The sequence below is a fragment of the Bos indicus x Bos taurus genome, chromosome 11, assembly GCF_003369695.1.
Source record: "Bos indicus x Bos taurus breed Angus x Brahman F1 hybrid chromosome 11, Bos_hybrid_MaternalHap_v2.0, whole genome shotgun sequence".
In the NCBI taxonomy this organism is placed as follows: Eukaryota; Metazoa; Chordata; class Mammalia; order Artiodactyla; family Bovidae; genus Bos; species Bos indicus x Bos taurus.
The window spans coordinates 86,019,564-86,043,160 of NC_040086.1; the positions used below are offsets into that span (position 1 = coordinate 86,019,564).

The 23,597-nt window shown below is 45.6% G+C and overlaps 1 protein-coding gene and 1 long non-coding RNA gene across 8 annotated transcripts in view; one reads left to right on the top strand and one right to left on the bottom strand.

Moving 5' to 3' along the window:
- Positions 1-19,281, bottom strand: part of ATP6V1C2 (ATPase H+ transporting V1 subunit C2) — a 60,882-nt gene extending 41,601 nt beyond the window's left edge. For 2 of the 7 annotated variants that reach the window (XM_027556081.1, XM_027556082.1), the window contains exons 1-3: positions 18,094-18,360; positions 16,901-17,055; positions 14,318-14,385 (exon numbers count right to left, since the gene is read on the bottom strand). In XM_027556081.1, coding sequence (XP_027411882.1) covers positions 14,318-14,385; positions 16,901-17,029 — 197 coding nt within the window. In that variant the 5' untranslated portion in view covers positions 17,030-17,055; positions 18,094-18,360. Of the gene's footprint in view, positions 1-14,317; positions 14,386-16,900; positions 17,056-18,093; positions 18,471-18,916 lie in introns of those variants that run through there. The other 5 variants (XM_027556080.1, XM_027556079.1, XM_027556078.1 and 2 more) reach the window with 5 other exon arrangements.
- On the top strand, positions 18,562-23,442 carry LOC113901565. Its single transcript, XR_003513477.1, has 3 exons — positions 18,562-18,890; positions 19,280-19,435; positions 22,436-23,442. It is a non-coding gene; the product is annotated as an uncharacterized LOC113901565 (long non-coding RNA).
- Positions 23,443-23,597: the final 155 nt, after the last annotated feature.

Sequence of the window (23,597 nt, forward strand, 5' to 3'; positions counted from 1 at the left end):
TCCCATGGACAGAGGAGCCTGGTGGGCTACAGTCCATGGGGTTGCAGAGTGGGACATGACTGAAGAGACTGAGCATGCATGCAATGGCTGGACTACCTTGTAAACACACTAGAGATGAATGAATTTCATACCTTAAGGGAGTGAATGTAACAGTGTGTGAATTATACCTCAATTTAAAAAAAAAAAAGTCTCAGCCTTGTTCTTGGCTTCCAGGGTAGAGACCCAGCCTGGAGAATGTCAAGGACTGGTTTGGCCCCTTATGCTGGATATTGTCACCTTCCCCAGAGTTCCTTGGCTCCACCCTCTTCTTTCCCATCACCACTATATTTTAGCTACCAGAAATCAGCCCAGGCCCGGCTCTGGGTCACTGTCCTAGGCAGGTCATGCTGTCTTTGTCCAGATTTCCTCCAGCACCCAACTCTGGGCTTTCTTTGCCTCTCCCAACCCAGCCTCCAGGTGTCCATCCCTCCTACGGCAGCCAGGGGGATCTCTAAAAATACACATCTTTGCATGCCATTGTATTGCTTAAACTCTACCAGTGATTTCCCAAGAAGTTCAAATATTGACGTTCATACTCCTTAGCAGAGTTTACAAGAACACCCCGCCCTGTCTGGCCTCCTTTTTCTCCACCCTCCTCCTCTCCCTTGCCCTTCCCAGGCCAGCCTTCTGGAGCCACTTGGATGCTACTAACTCTTTCTAACAGCCCAAGTGCCCCTTCCTCAAGGCAAGGCACCCCTAACAAGTACAGTCAGCATTGGCAAACACCCCCACCCAAAACTGGTTGCTTTCTGCACTCAGCAAAAAAACATACTGCGCCCGCTAAGCACCAGGCACTGTTACGGGAAACAGTAGTGAACAAACAGACCACAGCTGCTGTCCTCATGGGGTTGACACCAGGAACCTCCCTCCTCCATATACATGATCACCATGCAAAAGTGCTCTGGTCGCCACTAAGCAAAGAGATCTCTGAAAGTTTATTACTCCCGCTATCGTCAGCTGCTGCAAAATACAGGGGCTCCGAGAAAACACACAGATGACCAGCAGATCCTGGCTGCCCAGCTGGACAAGTGCCTGAGGATATGAAGTAGGACATCAGTCCAGCGCTCCTCAGAGCCACAGGGCTCCCTGTCTTTCCTGCTTCACTCATGTCCCACCTAGGATCCAGATGGCCTCTTTACTCCTTCACCTCATCTCCCGGAATGTGACCTTTGCAAAGAATGAGCATTTCTTTAAAAAAAAAAAAAATCAGTATTCTTGAGAATTCCCTGGTCCAGTGATGAGGACTGCCTCCATACTTCCACATAAGGGGGAAAGGGTTCGATCCCTGGTTGGGGAACTAAGATTCTGCAAGCTGTGGCATGGTAAAAAAAAATTAAAATGAAAATCAGTATTCCTTATTTATACAAAATAGTATTCAATGCAGCTGTTATTTCAAGCTTAGTCCAAGCAAAGGGGCCACGGCCTGGGACTCCAGGATCTGATCTGGCCCTCCTCCAAACCATACCCATCCCCCAGGGTCAGGAAACGATGCAAAGGTTTAAGGGTCACAGTCTGGGTAGCAAGATCCTAGCTGCCTCAAGGGGTAAGTATTTACCCAAAAGAAATGAAAATTTGTCAATACAAAAATAGCACATAATACATGGGTATTCACAACTTAAACAGTCCAAAACTGGAAATCTTCCAATGGGTAAATAAATAAACTATGGTTTACCTATGAAATGGAATACTACTCAGGAGTAAAAAAAAAAAAAAAAGGAAACATTAATATACATACTGCAGCACAGAAAAATCTCAAATAATGAAGCAGAGTGGAAAAACCAAACCAAAAAAAGAATACTCACCATATTATTCCACAAGGTCTAAAATATGTGTGCACTCTTACGGTGGTAGAAAGCAGATTAGTGTTGAAGGAGGAGATGCAAAGAGCTTCTTAGGGTAACAGATATGTTCATTACCTTGACTGTGGTGATGGCTTCACTGGTGTATATACGTCAAAACTCTTCATTCAAACTGTACAGCTTAAAAACCTGCCATTTATTGCACATCATTTATGTCTAAATAAAGCCACTTAAAAAAAAAAAAAAGCCCACACTACATTGAGGCAGCATTTCTTACCTACCAGGTTCGTAACGATCCCAAAATTTGACAGCACACTTCATTAGAAAGATTGTAGGAAAATGGGGGACTCTTAATTCCACTGCTAATGGAAATTCAAAATGGTCAGAGAAATCTGATAACGTCCATTAAAATTACGGAGCCATCTGACCCAGGACCCAGCAATTTACTTCCAAGAATTCATCCTGGAGATACACATGCATAATTGTATGTGCAAAGGAATGATGCAGGAGCAAGATTATACCCTGCGGCACTGTTGGTAACAGGCCCCCTTCTCCATAAAAGTGAATAAGCCAAGTGTCCACCTCTAGGGCTGACTAATAAACCTCCCCCACGTGGAATGCATGGTAGTTTAAAACCAAGAAGGTTCTCTATACACTGATGGAGAAATCTCTCCCAGGATATACTGTTAAGTGAAAAAGAACCAAGATGCTAAACATGTGGATTATGACTTTGTATTTGAAAGTGTGTTAGTCACTCAGTCATGTCTGACTCTGTGCGACCCCATGGATCCCACAGGCCCATCAGGCTCCTCTGTCCATGGGATTCTCCAGGCAAGAATACTGGAGTGGGTTGCCATTTCCTTCTCCATTGTATTTGAAAAGGGAAAAAATAAAAATATATGCTGGAATTTGCCTCTACTTGCATAAAGAAGCATCAGAAATGTATCCAAGCAATTCATACAAGCGGCTTCCTAAGCAGGGGCTGGGGAGGGCTTGGATGGGCAGGGTTTAAGGGAGACTTCTCATGTAAAACCTTTTATATTGTTTTGCCTTTGATACATGTGAATGTATTACCTGTTCAGAAAACAAAAACAACCTTGTTATAAAGGTTGTTTTAAATATAAATATCTATATTTATATTAAAAGATATTTTATCTTTTAAATATAAATTTAGAATCCCTGGCCTTAATACTTCCTAGAAGTATGTCAGGATCCAATGGGCTAATAGCCATATAAATGCTATTGATAACACAGGTCCTCAAAGTCAGAAGCCCACCTGACTCAGGATTACAATGAGTACTTCCTTAAAATGCAGATTCCTAGGTCCTACCCTAAATGAACCTAATCAGCATCCCTGGAGGTGGTGCCCCAGGACCCATAAATTTTTCAGGTTCCCCAGCGGATAGAACAGGTGCTAGAAGAGATGGCCCACTACCGTGAGATGGACGTGTACCCAGTAAATATTGACTCAGCACCGGCTCTGTGCCAGGCTCCGCTCTAGGAGATACACACAGAAATACCACCCCTGTTTCCTTAGGGCAGATATTCCATTAGACACACAAACAAGGAGAGTATTAAATAGTGGTGCTTTCCAGGTGGCGCTTATGGCAAAGAACCTGTTTACCAATGCAGGAAGTTCGATCCCCAGATCAGGAAGTTCGACCCCCAGATCGGGAAGATCCCCTGGAGAAGGAAACAGCAACCCACTCCAGTATTCTTGCCTGCAGAATCCCACAGACAGAGGAGCCTAGTGGGCTACAGTCCATGGGGTCGCACAGAGTCAGGCACGACGGAAGTGACAGCATGCATGCACACGTGGAAGGCAGAGAATTAAAATAAAGGACCTAGAGGGACTCGGCCTCTGGAGGAGGTGACATTCTAACTGAGATGGGATGAGGTCAGGGTCCCCCCCCCCGCACCGTCTTCAGTGTGGAGTGGCAGGTGGGGGCCTTGTAGGCTGGGGGAACGGGTTGTGCAAGACCAGATGGAGCCAGCATCATGGGAGGTGATTGGGCCAGTGAACCTTGAAGGGGACACCCAGGATCCGATAGTTAGGGGTCTGGGAGCCAGTCAAGTGTATGTGTTTTCTACTGTGGGCACTGGAAAACCACGAGGGGTCTTCCAGCAAAAAAAAAAAAAAAGTCACATATTGTTTTTTAAAAAAGATAACTGGGGCTGCTGTGTGGGCAGTGATGAAAAGCGGGCAGGAGACACATCAAGGGGTTGTTGCAAAAACACAGAAGGCGTTGAAGGTGAACTGGAGGAAGGCAGAGCAGTGGATGGATACAGGACAGGTTTGGGAGGCGTAGGCCATAGGGCTCAGTCCTCACTGGGGTCTCAAGGGGATGGTCAGAAACGAGATGCCCAGACTGTTTGCTTGAATACAGGTGCCTGGACCCCAGGAGCCTTTGACTGAGGTGAGAGAGACCACAAAAGAGGAGAAAGGACATATATAAGCTGTCCATCAAGAATGACATGAAGCCAGTGCCCAAAAAAGAACCATTTAAAGCTGCCCCTGAAGCCCCTGAAAACAAGTCTCGTGAAGAGTGTGATGTGGACAGGGCCGGGCTGAGGTCTGGAGAACCGTTGCGTCATGGCTCCCAGGAGCTGGCCCGGGTCTAAAATGAAAGGGCCTGATGCTATATTTCCCCTCCAGAGAGTCACCCTGTGAGTTTCACAGCGTTGCTTGAGGCTGGCGCTCGCCTCCTACACAGAAATCAACAACCCTCCTTCCCTTCAGGTGACTTCTGGCTTGGTGAGAGCTGCTGGGAGCTGGCTGGGGGGCTGTCAAAGCAGCGACTGTCCCAGCAGGGCCTGAAGGAGGAGGGAGAGCCAGGGCAGGAAGGCAAGAAGTTAACCGCCATCTGCCCAGAAGAGAGAGAAGCAGACTGACCAGGTGAAGGCCTGATGCTCATCAGCTAAGTGGCTGAACTCTGAGAACATCAGGGTTCTCATCTAGAACATGGTGAGGATCCATGAGGGAACACAGAAATGGTGGTGGTGGTTTAGTTGCTAAGTCGAGTCCGACTCTCACGACCCCATGGACTGTTGCCCACCAGGCTCCTCTGTCCAAGGGATTCTCCTAGCAGGAACACTGGAGTGGGTTGTCATTTTCTTCTTTTTTTTTTTTTTTTCATTTTCTTCTTCAAGGCATCTCCTCAACCCAGCGAGGGAACCTGCATCTCCTTCATTGGCAGGCAGATCCTTTACCACTGAGCCACCAGGGAAATGGAAGGCACCTAACACAGTGCCTGGCATATGGCATACAACAGGCAACCAGAGCATTCAGTTCAGCTCAGTCGCTCAGTCGTGGCTGACTCTCTGCGACCCCTGTGACCCATGGCCTCCCTGTCCATCACCAACTCCCAGAGTCTACCCAAACCCATGTCTAACAAGTCGGGGATGCCATCCAACCATCTCATCCTCTGTCATCTGCTTCTTCTCCTGACGTCAATCTTTCCCAGCATCAGGGTCTTTTCAAATGAGTCAGCTCTTCACATGAGGTGGCCAAAGGATTGGAGTTTCAGCTTCAACATCAGTCCTTCCAATGAACACCCAGGACTGATCTCCTTTAGGATGGACTGGTTGGATCTCCTTGCAGTCCAAGGGACTCTCAAGAGTCTTCTTCAAAACCACAGTTCAAAAGCATCAATTCTTCGGCGCTCAGGTTTCTTTATAGTCCAACTCTCTCATCCATACATGACCACTGGAAACACCACAGCCTTGACTAGACGGACCTTTGTTGGCAAAGTAATGTCTCTGCTTTTTAATATGCTGTCTAGGTTGGTCATAACTTTCCTGCCAAGGAGTAAGCATCTCTTAATTTCACGGCTGCAATCACCATCTGCAGTGCTTTTGGAGCCCAAAAAAATAAAGTCTGACACTGTTTCCACTGTTTCCCCATCTATTTGCCATGAAGTGATGGGACCAGATGCCATGATCTTAGTTTTCTGAATGTTGAGCTTTAAGACAACTTTTTCACTCTCTTCTTACACTTTCATCAAGAGGCTCTTTAGTTCCTCTTCACTTTCTGCCATAAGGGTGGTGTCATCTGCATATCTGAGGTTATTAAGATTTCTCCCGGCAATCTTGATTCCAGCTTGTGCTTCTTCCAGCCCAGCGTTTCTCATGATGTACTCTGCATATAAGTTAAATAAGCAGGGTGACAATATACAGCCTTGACGTACTCCTTTACTGATTTGGAACCAGTCTGTTGTTCCATGTCCAGTTCTAACTGTTGTTTCCTGACCTGCATATAGGTTTCTCAAGAGGCAGGTTGGGTGGCCTGCTATCCCCATCTCTTTCAGAATTTTCCACAGTTTATTGTGATCCACACAGTCAAAGGCTTTGGCATAGTCAATAAAGCAGAAATAGATGTTTTTCTCGAACTCTCCTGCTTTTTCGATGATCCAGCGGATGTTGGCAATTTGATCTCTGGTTCCTCTGCCTTTTCTAAAACCAGCTTGAACATCTGGAAGTTCACGGTTCATGTATTGCTGAAGCCTGGCTTGGAGAATTCTGAGCATTACTTTACTAGCATGTGAGATGAGTGCAATTATGAGGTAGTTTGAGCATTCTTTGGCATTGCCTTTCTTTGGGATTGGAATGAAAACTGACCTTTTCCAGTCCTGTGGCCACTGCTGAGTTTTCCAAATTTGCTGGCATATTGAGGGCAGCACTTTCACAGCGTCATCTTTCAGGATTTGAAATAGCCCAACTGGAATTCCATCACCTCCACCAGCTTTGTTCATAGTGATGCTTCCTAAGGCCCACTTGACTTCACATTCCAGGATGTCTGGCTCTGGGTTGTGAAGATCTTTTTTGTACAGTTCTTCTGTGTATTCTTGTCACCTCGTCTTAATATCTTCTGCTTCTGTTAGGTCCATACCATTTCTGTCCTTTATTGAGCCCATCTTTGCATGAAATGTTCTCTTGGTATCTCTAATTTTCTTGAAGAGATCTCTAGTCTTTCCCATTCTGTTGTTTTCCTCTATCTCTTTGCATTGATCGCTGAGGAAAGCTTTCTTATCTCTCCTTGCTATTCTTTGGAACTCTACACTCAAATGGGTATATCTTTCCTTTTCTCCTTTGCTTTTTGCTTCCCTTCTTTTCACAGCTATATGTAAGGCCTCCCCAGACAGCCATTTTGCTTTTTTGCATTTCTTTTTCTTGGGGATGGTCTTGATTCCTGTCTCCTGTACAATGTCACACACCTCTGTCCATAGTTCATCAGGCACTCTGTCTATCAGATCTAGTCCCTTAAATCTATTTCTCACTTCCACTGTATAGTCATAAGGGATTTGATTTAGGTCATACCTGAATGGTCTAGTGGTTTTCTCCACTTTCTTCAATTTCAGTCTGAATTTGGCAATAAGCAGTTCATTATCCGAGCTACAGTCAGCTCCCGGTCTTGTTTTTGCTGACTGTATAGCGCTTCTTCATCTTTGGCTACAAAGAATATAATCAGTCTGATTTCGGTGTCAACCATCTGGTGACGTCCATGTGTAGAGTCTTCTCTTGTGTTGTTGGAAGAGGGTGTTTGCTACGACCAGTGCGTTCTCTTGGCAGAACTCTATTAGCCTTTGCCCTGCTTCATTCTGTACTCCAAGGCCAAATTTGCCTGTTACTCCAGGCAACAGACTTTGACTTCCTACTTTTGCATTCCAGTCCCCTATAATGAAAAGGACATCTTTTGGGGGTGTTAGTTATAGAAGGTCTTGTAGGTCTTCATAGAACTGTTCAATTTCAGCTTCTTCAGCATTACTGGTTGGGGCATAGACTTGGATTACCATAATATTGAATGGTTTGCCTTGGAAACGAACAGAGATCATTCTGTCGTTTTTGAGATTGCATTCAAGTATTGCATTTCGGACTCTTTTGTTGACTATGATGGATACTCCATTTCTTCTAAGGGATTCCTGCCCACAGTAGTATATATAATGGTCATCTGAGTTAAATTCACCCATTCCAGTCCATCTTAGTTCACTAATTCCTAGAATGTCGATGTTCACTCTTGCCATCTCCTGTTTGACCACTTCTAATTTGCCTTGATTCGTGGACCTAACATTCCAGGTTCCTATGCAATATTACTCAAAGCATGGAGCCTAGCAAAACAGGGAAGTGACAACCAGAAGCATCCCCAGACACTTCTCTGGGGACTCAAGACCAGAACAATATAACAGAAGCACCAGAGAACATCACAGGGAGTCATAACCATCACAGACCTTTGTGATTCAGCAATAAGAGTAGCAAAGTGCACCAAGATTAGAAACATAAACAGCGGTTATGGAAATCATTGATACTGTTGCACCAACAGATATATATCAACTCTATACAAGGAAAACTAGAGACAACATCCGTATAAGGCATCCATATAGGCACCCATATAACACGTAGAAAAAGCAGCAAAGAAAACTTCAAATTTCCAAAGATAGAAGTAGCACTTATCTCATTTTTTTATTCTCTAACAACAAAGCAACAAAAGTACAAAACAAAAACAGAAACAGCAACAAAAAAACTCAACAGTCTAGAAATTTTATAATATTGCATAACACATAGAAAAAAATTGATAATGAAAATTCCACATGCCAACAATTATGTAATATGCCGAGAAAAATCCATTACCTTAAACATCACAGAATGAAACAAAAAGAACATAAATGAACGCAGCACATAAACCAGTTATGTTTGCAGAAAAGAGCAAGAAAACAAACCCAAACAAAACAAGAGGAAGGAAGATAAATGCAGAAATGTGAAAATTAGAAATCGTAAGAGTGTAAGATTGATTTTTAAAAATTGAGGAAAAAAAGCTGCTTCTCATAAAGAGTGAGATAGGTAAACTGTTGGATGATGGCCTTATCAAAGAAAACACCAAAAAAAAAAAAAAAGAGAGAGAGAGAGAAATTAGCAGAGACTATCACAAAACACAAAAGTAGCTGATTCTATGCAAATAACTTGGAAAAGTCAACAATGTGGATTATTTTTGAGGAAGATGAAAATTTACCAAAATTGATACACTTCTCCCAAAGAGGAAACTTGAAAATCATGGAAATTTGGAGGAACAGAACTACTCCTAAAAGTGCAGTAAGCCCCAATACCTCAGAGTGACGTATTTTAAACTTTCCAGAAACGGATCATCCCGTCACCATTTAAAGCAACAGTTCTCAGTCTCAGCACCGAGACCAGCAGCATCAGAATCACCTGAGAACTTGCAGAAATGCAGATTCTGAGGTCCCGCATCACAGCTACTGAATCAGAAATTCTGGAAGGAAAGCCCAGAATCTTCCATATGATTCTGACCCACACGGCACTCTGAGAGCCCCTGTTCAAATGTGCTGCACCCAGGGTAGTCTCCAGCAGCACCAGTATCACTGGGGAGCTGGGAAAAAATGCAGAATCCTAGGCTCAGCCCATGCTGAGTTGGACTCTGCATTTTGCCAAGATCCCCAGGGGACTCAGGTGTCTGAGCTTCCCAGGTGGTGCTAGTGGTAAAGAACCTGCCTATCAGTGCAGGAGACCGAAGAGATGGGGGTTCCATCCCTGGATTGGGAAGATTTCCTGAAGGAGGGCATGGCAACCCACTCCAGTATTCTTGCCTGGAGAATCTCACGGACTGAGGAGCCTAGTAGGCCACAGTCCATCCGGTTGCAAACAGCTGGACACGACTGAAGCGACTTAGCACATCTACAACTCTAGGCCAGGGCTGTGCAATAGAAACAGAACTGAACCAGATGTACCATATAAAATTTCTAGTAGCCACATTTTAAAAAATAAAAGAAACTAAATTGATTTTTAAAATATATTTTATGGACTTCCCTGGTGGCTCAGTGGTAAAGCATCTGCCTGCCAATGTAGAAGACACAGGTTTGATCCTGAATTGGGAAGATCCCCTGGAGAAGGAAATGGCAACCCACTCCAGTATTCTTGCCTGAAAAATTCCATGGACAGAGCAGCCTGGCAGGCTACAGTCCATGGGGTCGCAAAGAGTTGGACATGACTTAGTGACTAAACAACAAAACACAGATCAACAGACTGACCATTAATGGGCGAGTTGTTGAATTTGGATCAAAGGTCTATTCCCCTCTACTCCCCCAGCCCACCCAGTTCTTTCCAGAACCTTCTGTCTGGGCATGTTTCCTCATCTGGAACATGAAAGAGTTAGATTAGATCTCTAAAGACCTTGTCAGCTCTAATATTCCAGGATTCTTTCTTCTGTTCATTCATTCAGCTGGTTTTCAGGAGCTTACAGTCTAGCTGGGAAGACAGTCTTCCAATGATGCCACAAGAAAATATACAAGGGCGCCATGGAGGGTGTTATGAAGGAGGGGACAGGTGTGCTCATTGGTACTGGGTTGGCCAAGAAGCTCATTCGGGTTTTTCTGTACCATCTTACAGAAAAACCCAAATGAAATTTTTGGCCAGCCCAATACTAGTAGAGTCTGAAGGTGGCGGCCGAGGTTGGGAGATGAGTCTGGGGGAGCTGAAAGGGGGGAAACAGGCAATAACAGGGAGAGTAGAATGTGGGGAAGGCTAGCCATTCCAGGGAGCAGGAAGTCAGCTCACATGCAGTAGGACGACCGAGCCCTGAGGAAAGCATAAACAGGCATTCAGCTGTTATTTGTCCAGCCAATCTAAGCTGCGTCAATGCAGATAATCTTGACCTGATATTCTTGCAGGGGCAGAGAAGAGAAGTTTGGGTAATATATTTTGTTTGTCTCTGCTGCTGCTGCTGCTAAGTCGCTTCAGTCATGTCCGACTCTGCGACCCCAGAGACGGCAGCCCACCAGGTTCTGCCGTCCCTGGGATTCTCCAGGCAAGAACACTGGAGTGGGTTGCCATTTCCTTCTCCAATGCATGAAAGTGAAAAGTGAAAGTGAAGTCACTGAGTCGTGTCCAACTCTCAGCGACCCCATGGACTGCAGCCTACCAGGCTCCTCCGTCCATGGGATTTTCCAGGCAAGAGTACTGGAGTGGGGTGCCATTGTCTTCTCCATGTTTGTCTCTAGAATGCCCTTTGAAGAGCTGACTCTCTAAGACCTGCATCACTAAACAGACATCCACACTTGGATATGGAATCTTTCATCAGCCAGCCCGCACAGTCAGCTTCACAGAACCATGTGGTTAAAGAAAATCCACCAGTGACTCTGCAGACCAGGTAATGCTCTCAGGGGCAGGTGACAGTTACCAAAGCACCAAAGAAACTCATGAGGTGCCTCTGACAGCCCAAGTGCCAGTGAAATGTAATACCTTAACCAGCACCACAAAACAGGCTAAGATACTGAGAAGACCTCAAACAGAAAAGGAAAAAAAAAGGGGAGGGGAGGAAGGAGGGCTCTTTCAAAGGGAAAATCATTTGGTTTCTCAAATGTTCGTGAATCAAAATGTAAACACAGGGTAAATTACCAAAGACGGTACGGGGCAATCAATCAAAAATAAAAGGAAGGCTCCAGTAAGCAAGCAAAAGCTGCCTTCCAGCTACACGGAAAAACACTCTAGTGCCCCAGGTAAATAAATAATAAAAGGATGTGGAAACAGTACACCTTGAAAACTCCTGATCCTACTCTGCTCTCCTAACCAGAAGCAGTGCTGACGGGTTCATGCTGCCTGGGTTACATTCCCGGCTAGCCTTTATTTATCTAATAATACTTGCGTCCTTCTGACTGAAGCTGATCTTTGTATTTTATCAGTGTTTCCCATTATTTTACCCCAAGCTCCAGCATTAATCCCCAAACAAAAGTTATCTGACCTCTAGACTGGATGAATGCTAGAAATAAGAATTTCAGGGTATTCAGTCCACACCACTTTTCTTCTCCTGATAGGAAGGCTCTTGGGAATATGTACCCACAAGGAAAAAAATACAACAAGGCACAGTGATTTTCATTCTGCCATACCTCACTCTGTTTATATATTAAATGAAAAAACTCTTTCATTCATTCAGATGCTGTTTCACAATTACAGCCTTAATCTGCCTTGCTCATTATTTTCTTAAACACAAGTCATTTGTGTAACCAATAGGCACAGGATAAAACTCTAATGCTTACTGAAAAAAACCAAACCAAAAAACAAACAAAAAAGGAAAGTGGAAGTGATAATAATCTAAGGTCACAGAATTTTATGAGAGGTAGAAGGGGCTCTGGTGAATAAGGAAGAACTTAAGGACATGCACCTTTTTAAGGAAGAAAACTGGTAGCAAAGGTCTAGAAAAATTAAAATGTTGACTAGCTGTCATTTCTGTAGCAGGCCTAGGAACATTTCACACTTTTCCTTTCTTTTTCTCTTTTTTAACAATTTACTCTCCTTAGGCCAATGCTGCTGTACCTTCACTGCACAGCATCCTGCTGTTTGTCAGGGCTGCCAATAAAAGGCATCGCCAGCCCAGGAGAGGGGGCCAGGCGCCTCAGTATTTGTTAGACCCACCTCCCCATGGGGTGGAGCAGCCGTCGAAAGGAGCCGATATTAAGGGACCAACCCACTTGTTTCTTGGATGTCAGTGATTCTTAGAACACGTCCCGGGATTTGATCACTCTTGATTCAACATGATTTGACTCCCCTTCACTCTTCCCTGAAAGCACAGAGATGATCACTACTATCCCATTTTACAGATGAGGAAGGTGAAGGTTTTCTTTCTCGAGAACTGTGAGCTACAAACTGCCTGATGATTAGGATTGCCTTTTTGTGGTTAGTCCAACATCCCACGCAGAGCAAGATGTTACTAACAAAGGGCTTCTTTTTATTCTTAGGTGATGGGTGGCTGAACAGGAAGTAGAACACAGAAAATGTAATTTCTAGCCCATGGCACCAAGCTACAGATCAGAAACCTCTAGTATGATCACTAGAAATCCTAGTTCTCAATTTCCATTAAAATGAATCAGAAAAGGCCATAGCATCCAAATCACCATTCCCCTGAGAAGGTAATAAAAGCACATGTCCACAGTCCCTGAACATAGGCAACTGTGGGTGGCTAAATGGTAAAGAATCCACCTGCCAATGTTGGAGGCATGGGTTTGATCCCTGGGTCGGCAAGATCCCACATGCCTGGGAGCAACTAAGCCCCCGTGCCATGAGTACCGAGCCTACCCGCTGCAAGTACTGAAGAACCTGTGCTCCGAAACAAGAGAAGCCACGGCAATGAAAAGGTCTTGCACTGCAACTAGAAAATAGACCCGACAAGCTGCAAGTAGAGAAAAGCCCACGCAGCAGTGAAGACCCAGCACAAGCCAAAATAAATAAAATTAAAAAAAAAAAAAAGGAAACCCTCTACAGAGGATCAAGCAGCCAAAACCTGGTCTCCCTTGGACATGCAGAGTGGTAGGTGTACGCCCTGGCCCCTGAAGACTCTTCTGTCACCCATTTCATCCGTATTGTTCTTAGAACCAAGTGCAAACGGTTGTTAAACCACAGAGTTTCATCTACACGAAGACAAGGTAGTATTATTATTTAAAACCTACCTGAAAGATAAATTATGGCAACTCCATCTGGTGTAACATTATAGCGGACTAGTTAATGGTGAGATCCAAAGTACAACATACAAAGGGAAAAGCATGTAAAATGTGTGAATCCCATGGACAGAGAAGCCTGGTGGGCTACCGTCCATGGGGTCAAAAAGAGTTGGATGTCACTTAGTGAATTAACAACAATAATGATCTAAAATATTTCCCAATGATTATGTACCAGATTTGTAATAATTTTTTAAAATAAATGATTTTAAGGTTCTAAAATAATTATCCCACTCCTACATGCACACAAAGAAGTACAAAAAAGGAGGGTCATTACAGCGTTGTTTACAATAGCAAAACACTAGAAAACTTAAATGTCCATCAATAGGAAAATTCAAATAAATTAGGTTACATTTAGTCAAGGTAATACAGCCATTTTTTTTTTTTTTAATAATTATGGGCTGACATGAAATTATCTCTAAGAAATGGGATTCAGGGCGGGGAAACAAGGTGCAGGATATATGCTATCATTTGTATAAAATTATTTTTAAGAATATGCTCATATTTATGGGTACAGGTACAGACTGTCTCTGGAAGCCTTTCCTAAAAATTATAATAATATTGCCTTAAAAAAGGGAAAACAAGAGGACAGGAAACTGGAAAACAGGTGAGAAGAAAGCAGATTTTACTGGACAGCTTTTCTTTGTAATTTGAATTTTTAATGATGTGCATGTGCATATGTTCCTACAAAAACCAACCCAAACCAAAAAAAAAAAAAACAAAACCCAAAAAGCTTTTGGCGGGGGTAAGCTGCATCATATTTTTCTAAGTGTTTCAGCACCTTATTCCATAGTCCTTTGAATGGCAGCCCCCTAAAAAAACATGCTGCCTGAGCAAGCAAATCTCCTCAAGGTCTCCAGCACCCTCATGAAGACCCACCCAGCTCTTCCTGTGACGTCCAGGGCCAGCCAAAGCAAAAGCACTGTGTCTTCTGACAACATTGGCACATTCTCACTTGTATGTAGTAAATAAGAAATATTTTACCTTTCAGCAAAGACATCAAGCTTCGCCAACTCATCAGAGAGGCCGACAAGGGAATCCAAGGTCCCCACCTAGAAAGATGGGAGAGCAGTCAGGGGCTCAGACTTTGTAGCAGAGGGGTGGGGGAGTGCCCTTTCAACTCCAGGGCAGGGAATTCTCTAACTTCCATCCTGGCTTAGTTTTCCTTGGTCAATGGTCAGACTGGAAACCGAGAAGGGCTCTCAAGAGAAACCAGTGGATTTGGGAATATTATTGTTATTACTATTATTTTATTTTTCGGCCAAGAGGATAAACTGTCATTTCAGCCACAGGAAGGAGTGACTATGTGTCCTGGTCTCAGCTAACTGTCCCCTAAGAATGGAAGTCTGGGGGACTCCCCTAGCAGTCCAGTGCTAAGACTCCACACTTCCAATGTTGGGGGCGCAGGTCTGAACCCTGGTTGAGGAACTAAGATCCCACATAACTGAGTGGGATAAAATTTTTTTTAAAAAGACAGAAAAAGAGAAAGACAGTCTGCTCTTCAGGGGATTAATCCTCAGAGCTGAGGAAAAGATGTGACAAAAAGCCAATCAAGGAAGTTACCATTTCTGAAAGCCTTTCTCCTCCAAGTTAGTACGGCCAAGCCTTCTGTCTGGCCCTCTCTGCTGTTATTAACAATGACCTTTCTGGGGCAAGCCCAGCTTTTCCTCCCGCTCTCATTTAGGAAAGTCCTTTTCTTTTCAGGATAGATTACTTATGATGACCTGTTTCTTCATGTGGAAATTGCTACCGTGTCCAAAATTGTGTTTAAAGGTCTACTCACAGAATCAGAAGGAAACAGTTCGTTCTCACATCCTCAACCACTCATCAGACATTGAGAAGTAATTAGGAAACCATGAAGCCTGGATATTCCTAGAAGTGTTATTCCTTTTCAAAGGACTTGATTTTAAGTAACTTTAGGCAGAAGTCATGTCTTTTTTAAATCTTTGTACCCTTGGACTAATACAATGCCTCACATGTAGTAAGTAAGCAATGAGTGGATGCTTCATTTACTAAGCTTCACATATGTGACCATGGACAAACAATGGCAGGCTGGAAAAATCAGCAAGAAATGGGCTTAGAAGCCAATGTTGCTGCTTAACAGTTCCACAGCCCCAGTCTCCTTCCTCAGCCCGTCCTGATCTATAATGTGGGAGTGGTGACGATGCACTTAAAGATGTTGTGTCCAGGCCTCCAGTGTACTGCTCCATAAACTCTAGCAAATGCAGTAGCCTCATCAACAAGGATGCAGCTCTTTCACCAGACAGGCAAACTGAGGTTTAAAAGAGGATTATATAGCAATTCACTAAAAGAACTGCCTCTGGGAGCTTAGCAACATCCCTCCAGAACCTGGGGCTTCCCAGGTGTCGCTAGTGGTAAAGAACCTGCCTGCCAATGCAGGAGACATAAGAGATGCAGGTGCGATCCCTGGGTTGGGAAGATCCCCTGGAGGAGGACATGGCAACCCACCCCAGCATTCTTGCCTGGCAGGCTACAGTTCATGGGGTTGCAAAGAGTCGGACAGGACTGACTGTTAGCACACACGCACTCCAGACCCCAAGAGATATTTGTAGGGCAGAAAGACTGCCTTACACTTCTTCTCTTGGAGGAAGCATGGCAAACAGTCTACTCTTTTTGAAGTTAAGAAGACTACACAGGGACTTCCCTGGTAGTCCAGTGACTAAGACTCCATGCTCCCAATGCAGGGGGCCTGGATTCAGTCCTTGGTCACGGAACTAAGATACCATTTGCCACATCTAAGAGTTTGCTCATTTGAAAAAGACCCTGATGCTGGGAAAGACTGAAGGTGGGAGGAGAAGGGGACAACAGAGGATGAAATGGTTGGATGGCATCAATGACTCAATGGACATGAGTTTGAGTAAACTCCGGGAGTTGGTGATGGACAGGGAGGTCTGGCGTGCTGCAGTCCATGGGGTCGCAAAGAGTCGGACATGCCTAAGCGACTGAACTGAAGAGTTTGCTAAAGATCCCACAGCGTAGCCAAATAAATAAATTTTTAAAGGATTACCAAATTTATTTTTTTTTACGATTTCACATCTTGATCCTGTCATGTCTGTTTCATTTTAAAATCTCTTTCCACCATCTACGCAGTTATCGCTGAACCTCCTTCCTTCTCTCTCCACCAGAACCAGAGGGATGCTGGATTGCCCATCTTGCTCCCAGCCCAAGAATGCAATCAAGGATGAACATCTCCAAGCCTGCACATTTAAACCATGTTGGTTTTCTTAGATGTTGAAGACAGAAAGGATCTGAGAACAACTCCTGAGGACCCAAGTGTGTAAGACACCCTTTCTATCTTTTGAAGACAAGCCACACCCTTGTCTCCTGCTCATTCTGTCCGTGGCTCTGTGTCCACAGTTACCACAGTTAATTTGGGACTGTTCGTGAAGCCCCCACCCAGGCCAGTCCCATCCGGACCCCCCTGTCCAGCCTCACACCCAGGCTGAACCTTAGCGTTGTTGGCTTTGATATATTTTTTCTTCTTGGCTTTCCAGAAGACACCCACCCCAGCCCATGACCTCCTTCCTCCTCCCCAGGAAATTGTACCTTGAAGTCAGGAATCGTGAATTTGGTGTTATAAGACAGGTTAGACTTGGAGGTTACTGTGTTCATTCTCTCCAGGGCTTGTAAATTTTCCTTATCTCTGGGGGCAGAAATTAACCAAAACTCCGACATGTTTCCAGTCTTCTTTGATCCAGCTACTAACCAGGACCACAGCAACACACATAAACAGAAAGAGGAGGAAACAAGAGTCAAATATCTCTACCAGTTCACCACTCCCTTCCCTCAAAATTAATCCTCTCCGCTTTTCCCACTTCCCATTTGTTCCTTCTCTGACCTTCCAGTTTAGATTCTATAGCTCCAAGGACAGCCATGTGCCCCAGGCTTATCTCCACCTGGAAAGCCCTCGGGTCTTCACAAAGACTCCCAAAAATCCTCCTTCCCTCGGGTGATTCTGACTGGTTTTGAGGGGAGGAGGAGGAGGACTGCGGTTTCTGTCTCTCCTATTTCAGAGAAAGACCCACACCAGATATCACAAAGCCGGGGACAGTAGCCTGGGTTTGGGCACCTCCTGGACTATTTTTCTCCCTTTCCTGGGATGCAGGATGGGAGGGGGGGCCGTGGGGGTTGCGTGTGTGTGTGCAAGGATGCAGGAACCAGACAGGAGGCACTTCCACAAAGGGCAGCCTGGGCAAACCCAGATCTTAACGGATCAACCTTGACATTGAAGCTAGTTTTAAAAGACTTCAAGGGACTTCTCTGGTGGTCCCGTGTCTAAGATTCACGCTCCCAGTGAAGGGGGGTGGGCCAGGGGCCTGGTGAACTATGCTGTATCTAAGACCCAGTATAGCCAAGTAAATACGAAAAAAAAAAAAAAAGACTCCAGAAAAACCTCTCTTTTTGTAAACTAAGGTTGGGGGGGAGGGAAAGAGAGGGGACTATTAAAGTCATTTTTCCGCAAGACTAGGTGTCTATTCTGCAGAGGTGGGTAACATGCTGAGAGTCTGGTTGGAAGTTTCTGTCCAGCGTCTAAAGTCGATTCGTTCTGTTCATTCAAATGTGTGCACACCCACACCTTTCTCCCCTCGGCTTGTTCTTCCCTTCCATCTCCTCCCAAAGCAGCTCCCGGGATGGCCACGAAAAACCCCTGGATAATAATAGCCAGAGTCCCATCATGCAGGCTCTTCTGGTCGACCCCCGTCTCCCTCCACTCCAAGACAATCTTCACCCCTCCTAACCTCGAGCACACCGAACGCAGTTCCTTTCGCTTTCGATCGCTGATGGCCTGGGGACAAACTGGCCCCGAGGAGATGCCACCTGCCCTGGCCCCTGGGAGGGCACAGCAGAGGCGCCAGCTCCCGGGTTCCCACGGAGAAAACTCGTGGAGGGCGCGCGTGGGCCGAGGAGGAGCAGGGACCAAGGACCAAGGGGACGCGGGCAGCGCGCTCTGGTCCCCCGGGTCGCGACGCGCGCCCTCTCCCCTCGCCGCCTCGGCTCCCCGAGCCGCCGCGCGTCCTTACCGGGAGCCCGCGGGCCGCGCGAGCACACAGCGGGCGAGCACGGGGCCGAAGCGCACGGCCGGCTCCCGGGAGGCAGCGGCTTCTGCGCGGCGCCCCGCCCTGAGCTTTTATCCAAGCGGCAGGCGGCTCCCGCCCCGCCGGGTATTTGCATACCCGGCAGCCCGCCTCCAGCCGCCGCCGAGGCCGGGGGCGCGGGGCAGCTGGGGCCACCGTGTCGCGCGAGGGAGAGGCGGATGTTCCCTTCGCGTCTTGGCCAGATCCCCGATCCCCGATCGCCTTGGGCTGGGGACCGGCGGGATTCTGGAGAGCATCAGACGGGGGTCCCAACCCCGCAACGGAGCAGAGCGGAAGACCGAGAGAAACACGGGAGGCGCTGGGGACCCGGACACCTGCCCTCCCCGCGTCTCTCCACCCTCTACTCCATCCCTGGACAGCAACCGGGGACCGGGTCTCAAGGGGGATCACCAAGAGACAGAACTGACCTGTCTGTTGGTGTCTGGAAAGCGCCACGACAGGTTCGTATATGTTTTGGAACACTCACCTGGGCAGAGGAACAGTCTTGCTCTGGACGTGGGCGTGAGCTTGCCCTCGGTTGCCAAGGAAACTGTCCACCGCAGGGCGCGCCCACCGGACTTGACCGCCTTTGTAATTGCAGTGACTATAGTAGGAATTTATCAATAAAACTACAGCGTAGTACCGCGGCTTGAGCTCATAATCCGTGCTGTTTGAAAACAAGAGAGGGAACCCCCCAAAACTTAACGTGTGAATGTTTAAAGAAAAACAAAAACACCTCTAAGAATTCATTTTCTCTGGAGGCTAGGAGGAAACTATAGTGCATCCTTCTTCGTGCATGGTATTTTCAGTGGTTTCTGGGAAAGATTAAAATCTCCAAATTATTTTTTAGGGGGGAGAGGATGTTGAAGAAATTTCAGTGTGTCCCTGAGTGTGGGCTCCCCCTTGCCACCTGAAGTTAGCCAGACTGGCCACCTGCTACAGGGAATGCTTTCAGACCACTGGAAAGAAGCCTAAGGCATAGGAGCCCCAGATGCAGGATGGAAAGGTGAGTTTTAAGGTCACAGCAGGTGGCCCTGCAATCCTATTGTGGAGCTGGGAATGGCAGGTCGGAACTCCCAGCAGCTGTCCACTGCATCATCGTGATTGGGACATGTGGGCACATTAGTCAGTCCTTGCGACATTTCCTCCCAAGGGAGGACACCTGAAACCAAGGATGAGGAAACCCAGTGTGTACAGGAAGGTTAAGTGGCAATTCCAGGGAAGGAGTGGCCTGGTTGGACATTGACGTGGGATCTAGTATTTTGGACTTTATCTGGAATGCCGTTCTTTCCAGCCAGGGAAGACAGATCCCTTCGAGTCAGGCTCCCCTGGTGGCTCAGACAGTATAGAATCTGCCTACAACGCAAAAGACTTGGGTTCGGTCGCTGGGTCAGAAAAATCCCCTGAAGAAGGGAATGGCAACCCACTCCAGTATTCTTGCCTGGAGAATCCCATGGACAAAGGAGCCTGGTGGGCTTCAGTCCATGAGGTTGCAAAGAGTTGGACGTGACTGAGCAACTAACACACAGAGTTGGGAGCAGACCTCTTTTATGAACAGCAGCATCAATGCCCACAGATGTTGCCGGAATTGCTGGTGTCACGTGACTGACAAGTGGCAATGCTGTGAGTGGAACTCAGGCCTCTGATCCAAACCCCATGTCCTTCCGACTGCTCCCAGAAAGCCTGCAGCCTGGTCCTCACTGTGAGAACCTGTGCTTTCCATCTCAGTCCAGGTTTTCCCATCCTTCCTTGTTCAGAGACCTGGCTTCTCAGAGATTGGGCAGCGTGTTTAGAAGTGTCCCCAACTTTGCTTATGAATCCTTTTCTTTTTATAAATCTGATTTCCTCCTTTTTGGTGAAATAAAAGTCTGACATGAATTAACTCCAGGATATCTGATTAAGAAAAGAATAAGGACTGTAGTCTTGCTCATCTTACTCAGAATCTGCAATCTTTCTGGTCTTTTGCATCTATTTAAAAAAAAAAAAACACTTAATTATTTAGTTATTGTTGGCTGTGCTGGGTCTTCGTTGCTGCGAAGGTTTTCTCTAGTTACAGAGAGCAGGGGCTATCCTTGGTTGTGGTGCTTGGGTTTTCATTGCCATGGCTTCTCTTGTTGAGAGTACAGGCTCTAGAGCTCGAAGGCTATATTTCCACAATTTAAAAATAACCACTGTTAACATTCAAATTGCCTCTGTTATTTTTTTAAATGTATATTCATATATACAAATATGGGCTTTAGGACATGACTGAGGTTATATGTTATACATAAAGTTTGGCATCCTGCTATGGATTGCTTTTTGGAGATAAAAATAAATTTATCAGTCTATGTTATCACTAATTTACCACACCAGAACTTGAGTCAGATACATTTGATTTCAAAGACAAATAAAGAGATCTTGCTGAACAACTTACATCTTAAAGAAAAAAAAGAGAGAGAGACAGAGACAGAAACAACTCTTGTCTTGCCCCAGGGCTTTTTGATTTGCAGTTTTCAAGACAGTATATGTACTTATCCATTTTGAATCAAGGTGTTATTCTCCTGTTTCTCTATAAAGTGAGATCACTCTTTAACAGAGAGAGGCATCAACCAAAAGTTGTAGAGCCTGATCCTTTAGGATATTGTGAAGTGAAAGTCGCTCAGTCGTGTCCAATGCTTCGCGACCCCATGGACTATACAGTCCATGGAATTCTCCAGGCCAGAATACTGGAGTGGGTAGCCTTTCCCTTCTCCAGAGGATCTTCCTAACCCAGGGATCAAACCCAGGTCTCCCACATTGCAGGCAGATTCTTTCCCAGCTGAGCCACAAGGGAAGCCCCCATTAGATTATTAGGAGAATACAAAACAGCATTCCCATCCCATACATCAATAGAACAAAAGTGGTTTCCTTCCATATATTAGCCTGAAGCAGCATTTAACACCCATGTTCAAATTCTCCACCCCCACTCCCAAAGTCTCTGAAAGCTGCACTAAGTTGAAGTGCCTTGACCAACATTTATAAAATACCCCCAGGTTACGAAAATAAAAATAGGTTTATAGACACAGTTCTGGAAGAACCCAGGTTGCAACCCAGGTTAAAGAATGCTATCTCTTCCTGGGAAAAAAAAGGCTGGGGAGGAAATGCCATCAGCCTTGAATCATCTCTAGCGTATTATGAATTTGGCTTTGGCTAAATATTCCAGAAGTATTTCTGCAGCTGTCACTGGCTGTGCACTGAGCCAGCTAAATCATGCAGAAGGGAACAGTCCCATCAGGTTCGGGAACTAGAAGGACAAGGCTGGTCTTTTTGGTCTGTTGTCCACTGGCCTCTCCCACTCGGTGCCCTCTTCCTTACTGGATGGAGACAACCCTTCTCAAAGATGCATGATTCCACCTGCAATCGGCTTGGGTGATTTTTTTAGACTTTGCTGAGAAGGATCCAGGGAAGTTTTTCTGAAGGGACAGGTCTCTAGAGGAGAAAAATGTAAGCCCAATTGTCCCTGGAGTGTCAGCATGGTGTTGTAGGAAGAGATTAGGCTTTGGAATCAGATAATCTGATAAACTGCTTAACCTCGCTGAGCTACAGGGTTCCTATGTTTAAAAAGGAGGGCAATTATGCTTGCCTTTCAGGCCTGCTCTGAGGATGAGAGAAAATAGTGTTCGAAGCACCACAGTCGGAGCCTGAGAACCAGCTGTGCTCAGTAAACATTCCCTTCATCTCTCACTCCCTCTGCTTTCTTAGAAGGTCTCTAGGGGTTTATGTTTGGCATATTATTTGCCATTATGTTTGTATAGTATAAGAATCCCTTGTTATTGCCCAACATTTTTCTCTAGGGACTCAGAGTACTTTGATCTTCATTTTGTCATATAGCCAATACCCTTGTGATTTTAAGGACAGCATCGTGATGGTGTTCATTGTTTTTCTTGAAGAAAATAAGGCCGAGGAATTCTCATGATTCCTTTACTCAAGTACACAGAGATAAGTGTTCATTTCATTTAACAAGTTTTTTTTTAATTTTTTTCTCCAGTATCTTCCAGCCTCCGTGGAGTTTGCAAAAATAAATCAGTTTTCAGACCCGTGGTAGAGCAAAACAAGCATGGTAAACAGAATTTCGAGCTGTCCCAACTCATGAAGCTATGAATACAAAACACGGAGCAGGATGTGGCACATGCATAAAAATGAGATATAAACATTCAAGAAGTGCCATGATCCTCATTTTACAGATGAGGAAACAAGCCCAGGGAGATTAAGTGAGTCAACTGAGAGCACAGTCAACGGCAGGCCTGGGACCTGAACTCCATTCTTCTGAGTGTTACACAATATCTAAACGACTCCTCCAGCCCAGAGAAGCAGCTTCTAACACACTATGTGGAGTTCAATTCCTGGCTCTTCCACTCATCAGCCAAGTGAACTTGCACAGTTAGGGCTCAGGGGGCTGTAAAGTGGGGATAATAATCGTTCCTGTTTTATAACTTTTTTCTGAAGATTAAACAATAGGGCTCAGCGACTGGTCCGTACCAGTCATCGCTCAAGGTGTGCTCTGAGTATCAGCCACCTTAAAAAGCACCTCTCTCTTCTTGGCCTCTTTTTCTCCTTTTGTTTCTCATTTTCAAGTTCCTTTCCCCCACTCCTGGGTTCTTTTGGAAGATCCTGATTCTGCCCAGTTGTAAACACGTGACCCATCTGTCACTCCTGCGTTCAGTCACTTCTAACATGTCTTTGATGCAGTTAATCCCGGAGGAAGGAAGGAGTGGCCAGTGCTTGAGGAGGAGTCTCCCAGCTCCAGCAAAGAGAACCCACCATTGTTTCAAGCTCTGCCTTGGACTTGAGAGGATCTGACCTCAAGTCTCCAGTTCTGTCATGGATCAGCTGTGCCCTTTCCAAGTACAAGCTCCTGTAGTCAGGTTTCCTCGCCTATAAAATGGGGACATCAAGGTCCTGTGGTTTTCCTTGTGTATGTGCTTCATTGCTCAGTCGTGCCCTAGTCTTTGCAACCCCCTGCTCTGTAGCCCGGAGAAGGCAATGGCACCCCACTCCAGTACTCTTGCCTGGAAAATCCCATGGATGGAGGAGCCTGGAAGGCTGCAGTCCATGGGGTCACTAAGAGTTGGGCACGACTGAGCGACTTCACTTTCACTTTTCACTTTCATGCATTGGAGAAGGCAATGGCAACCCACTCCAGTGTTCTT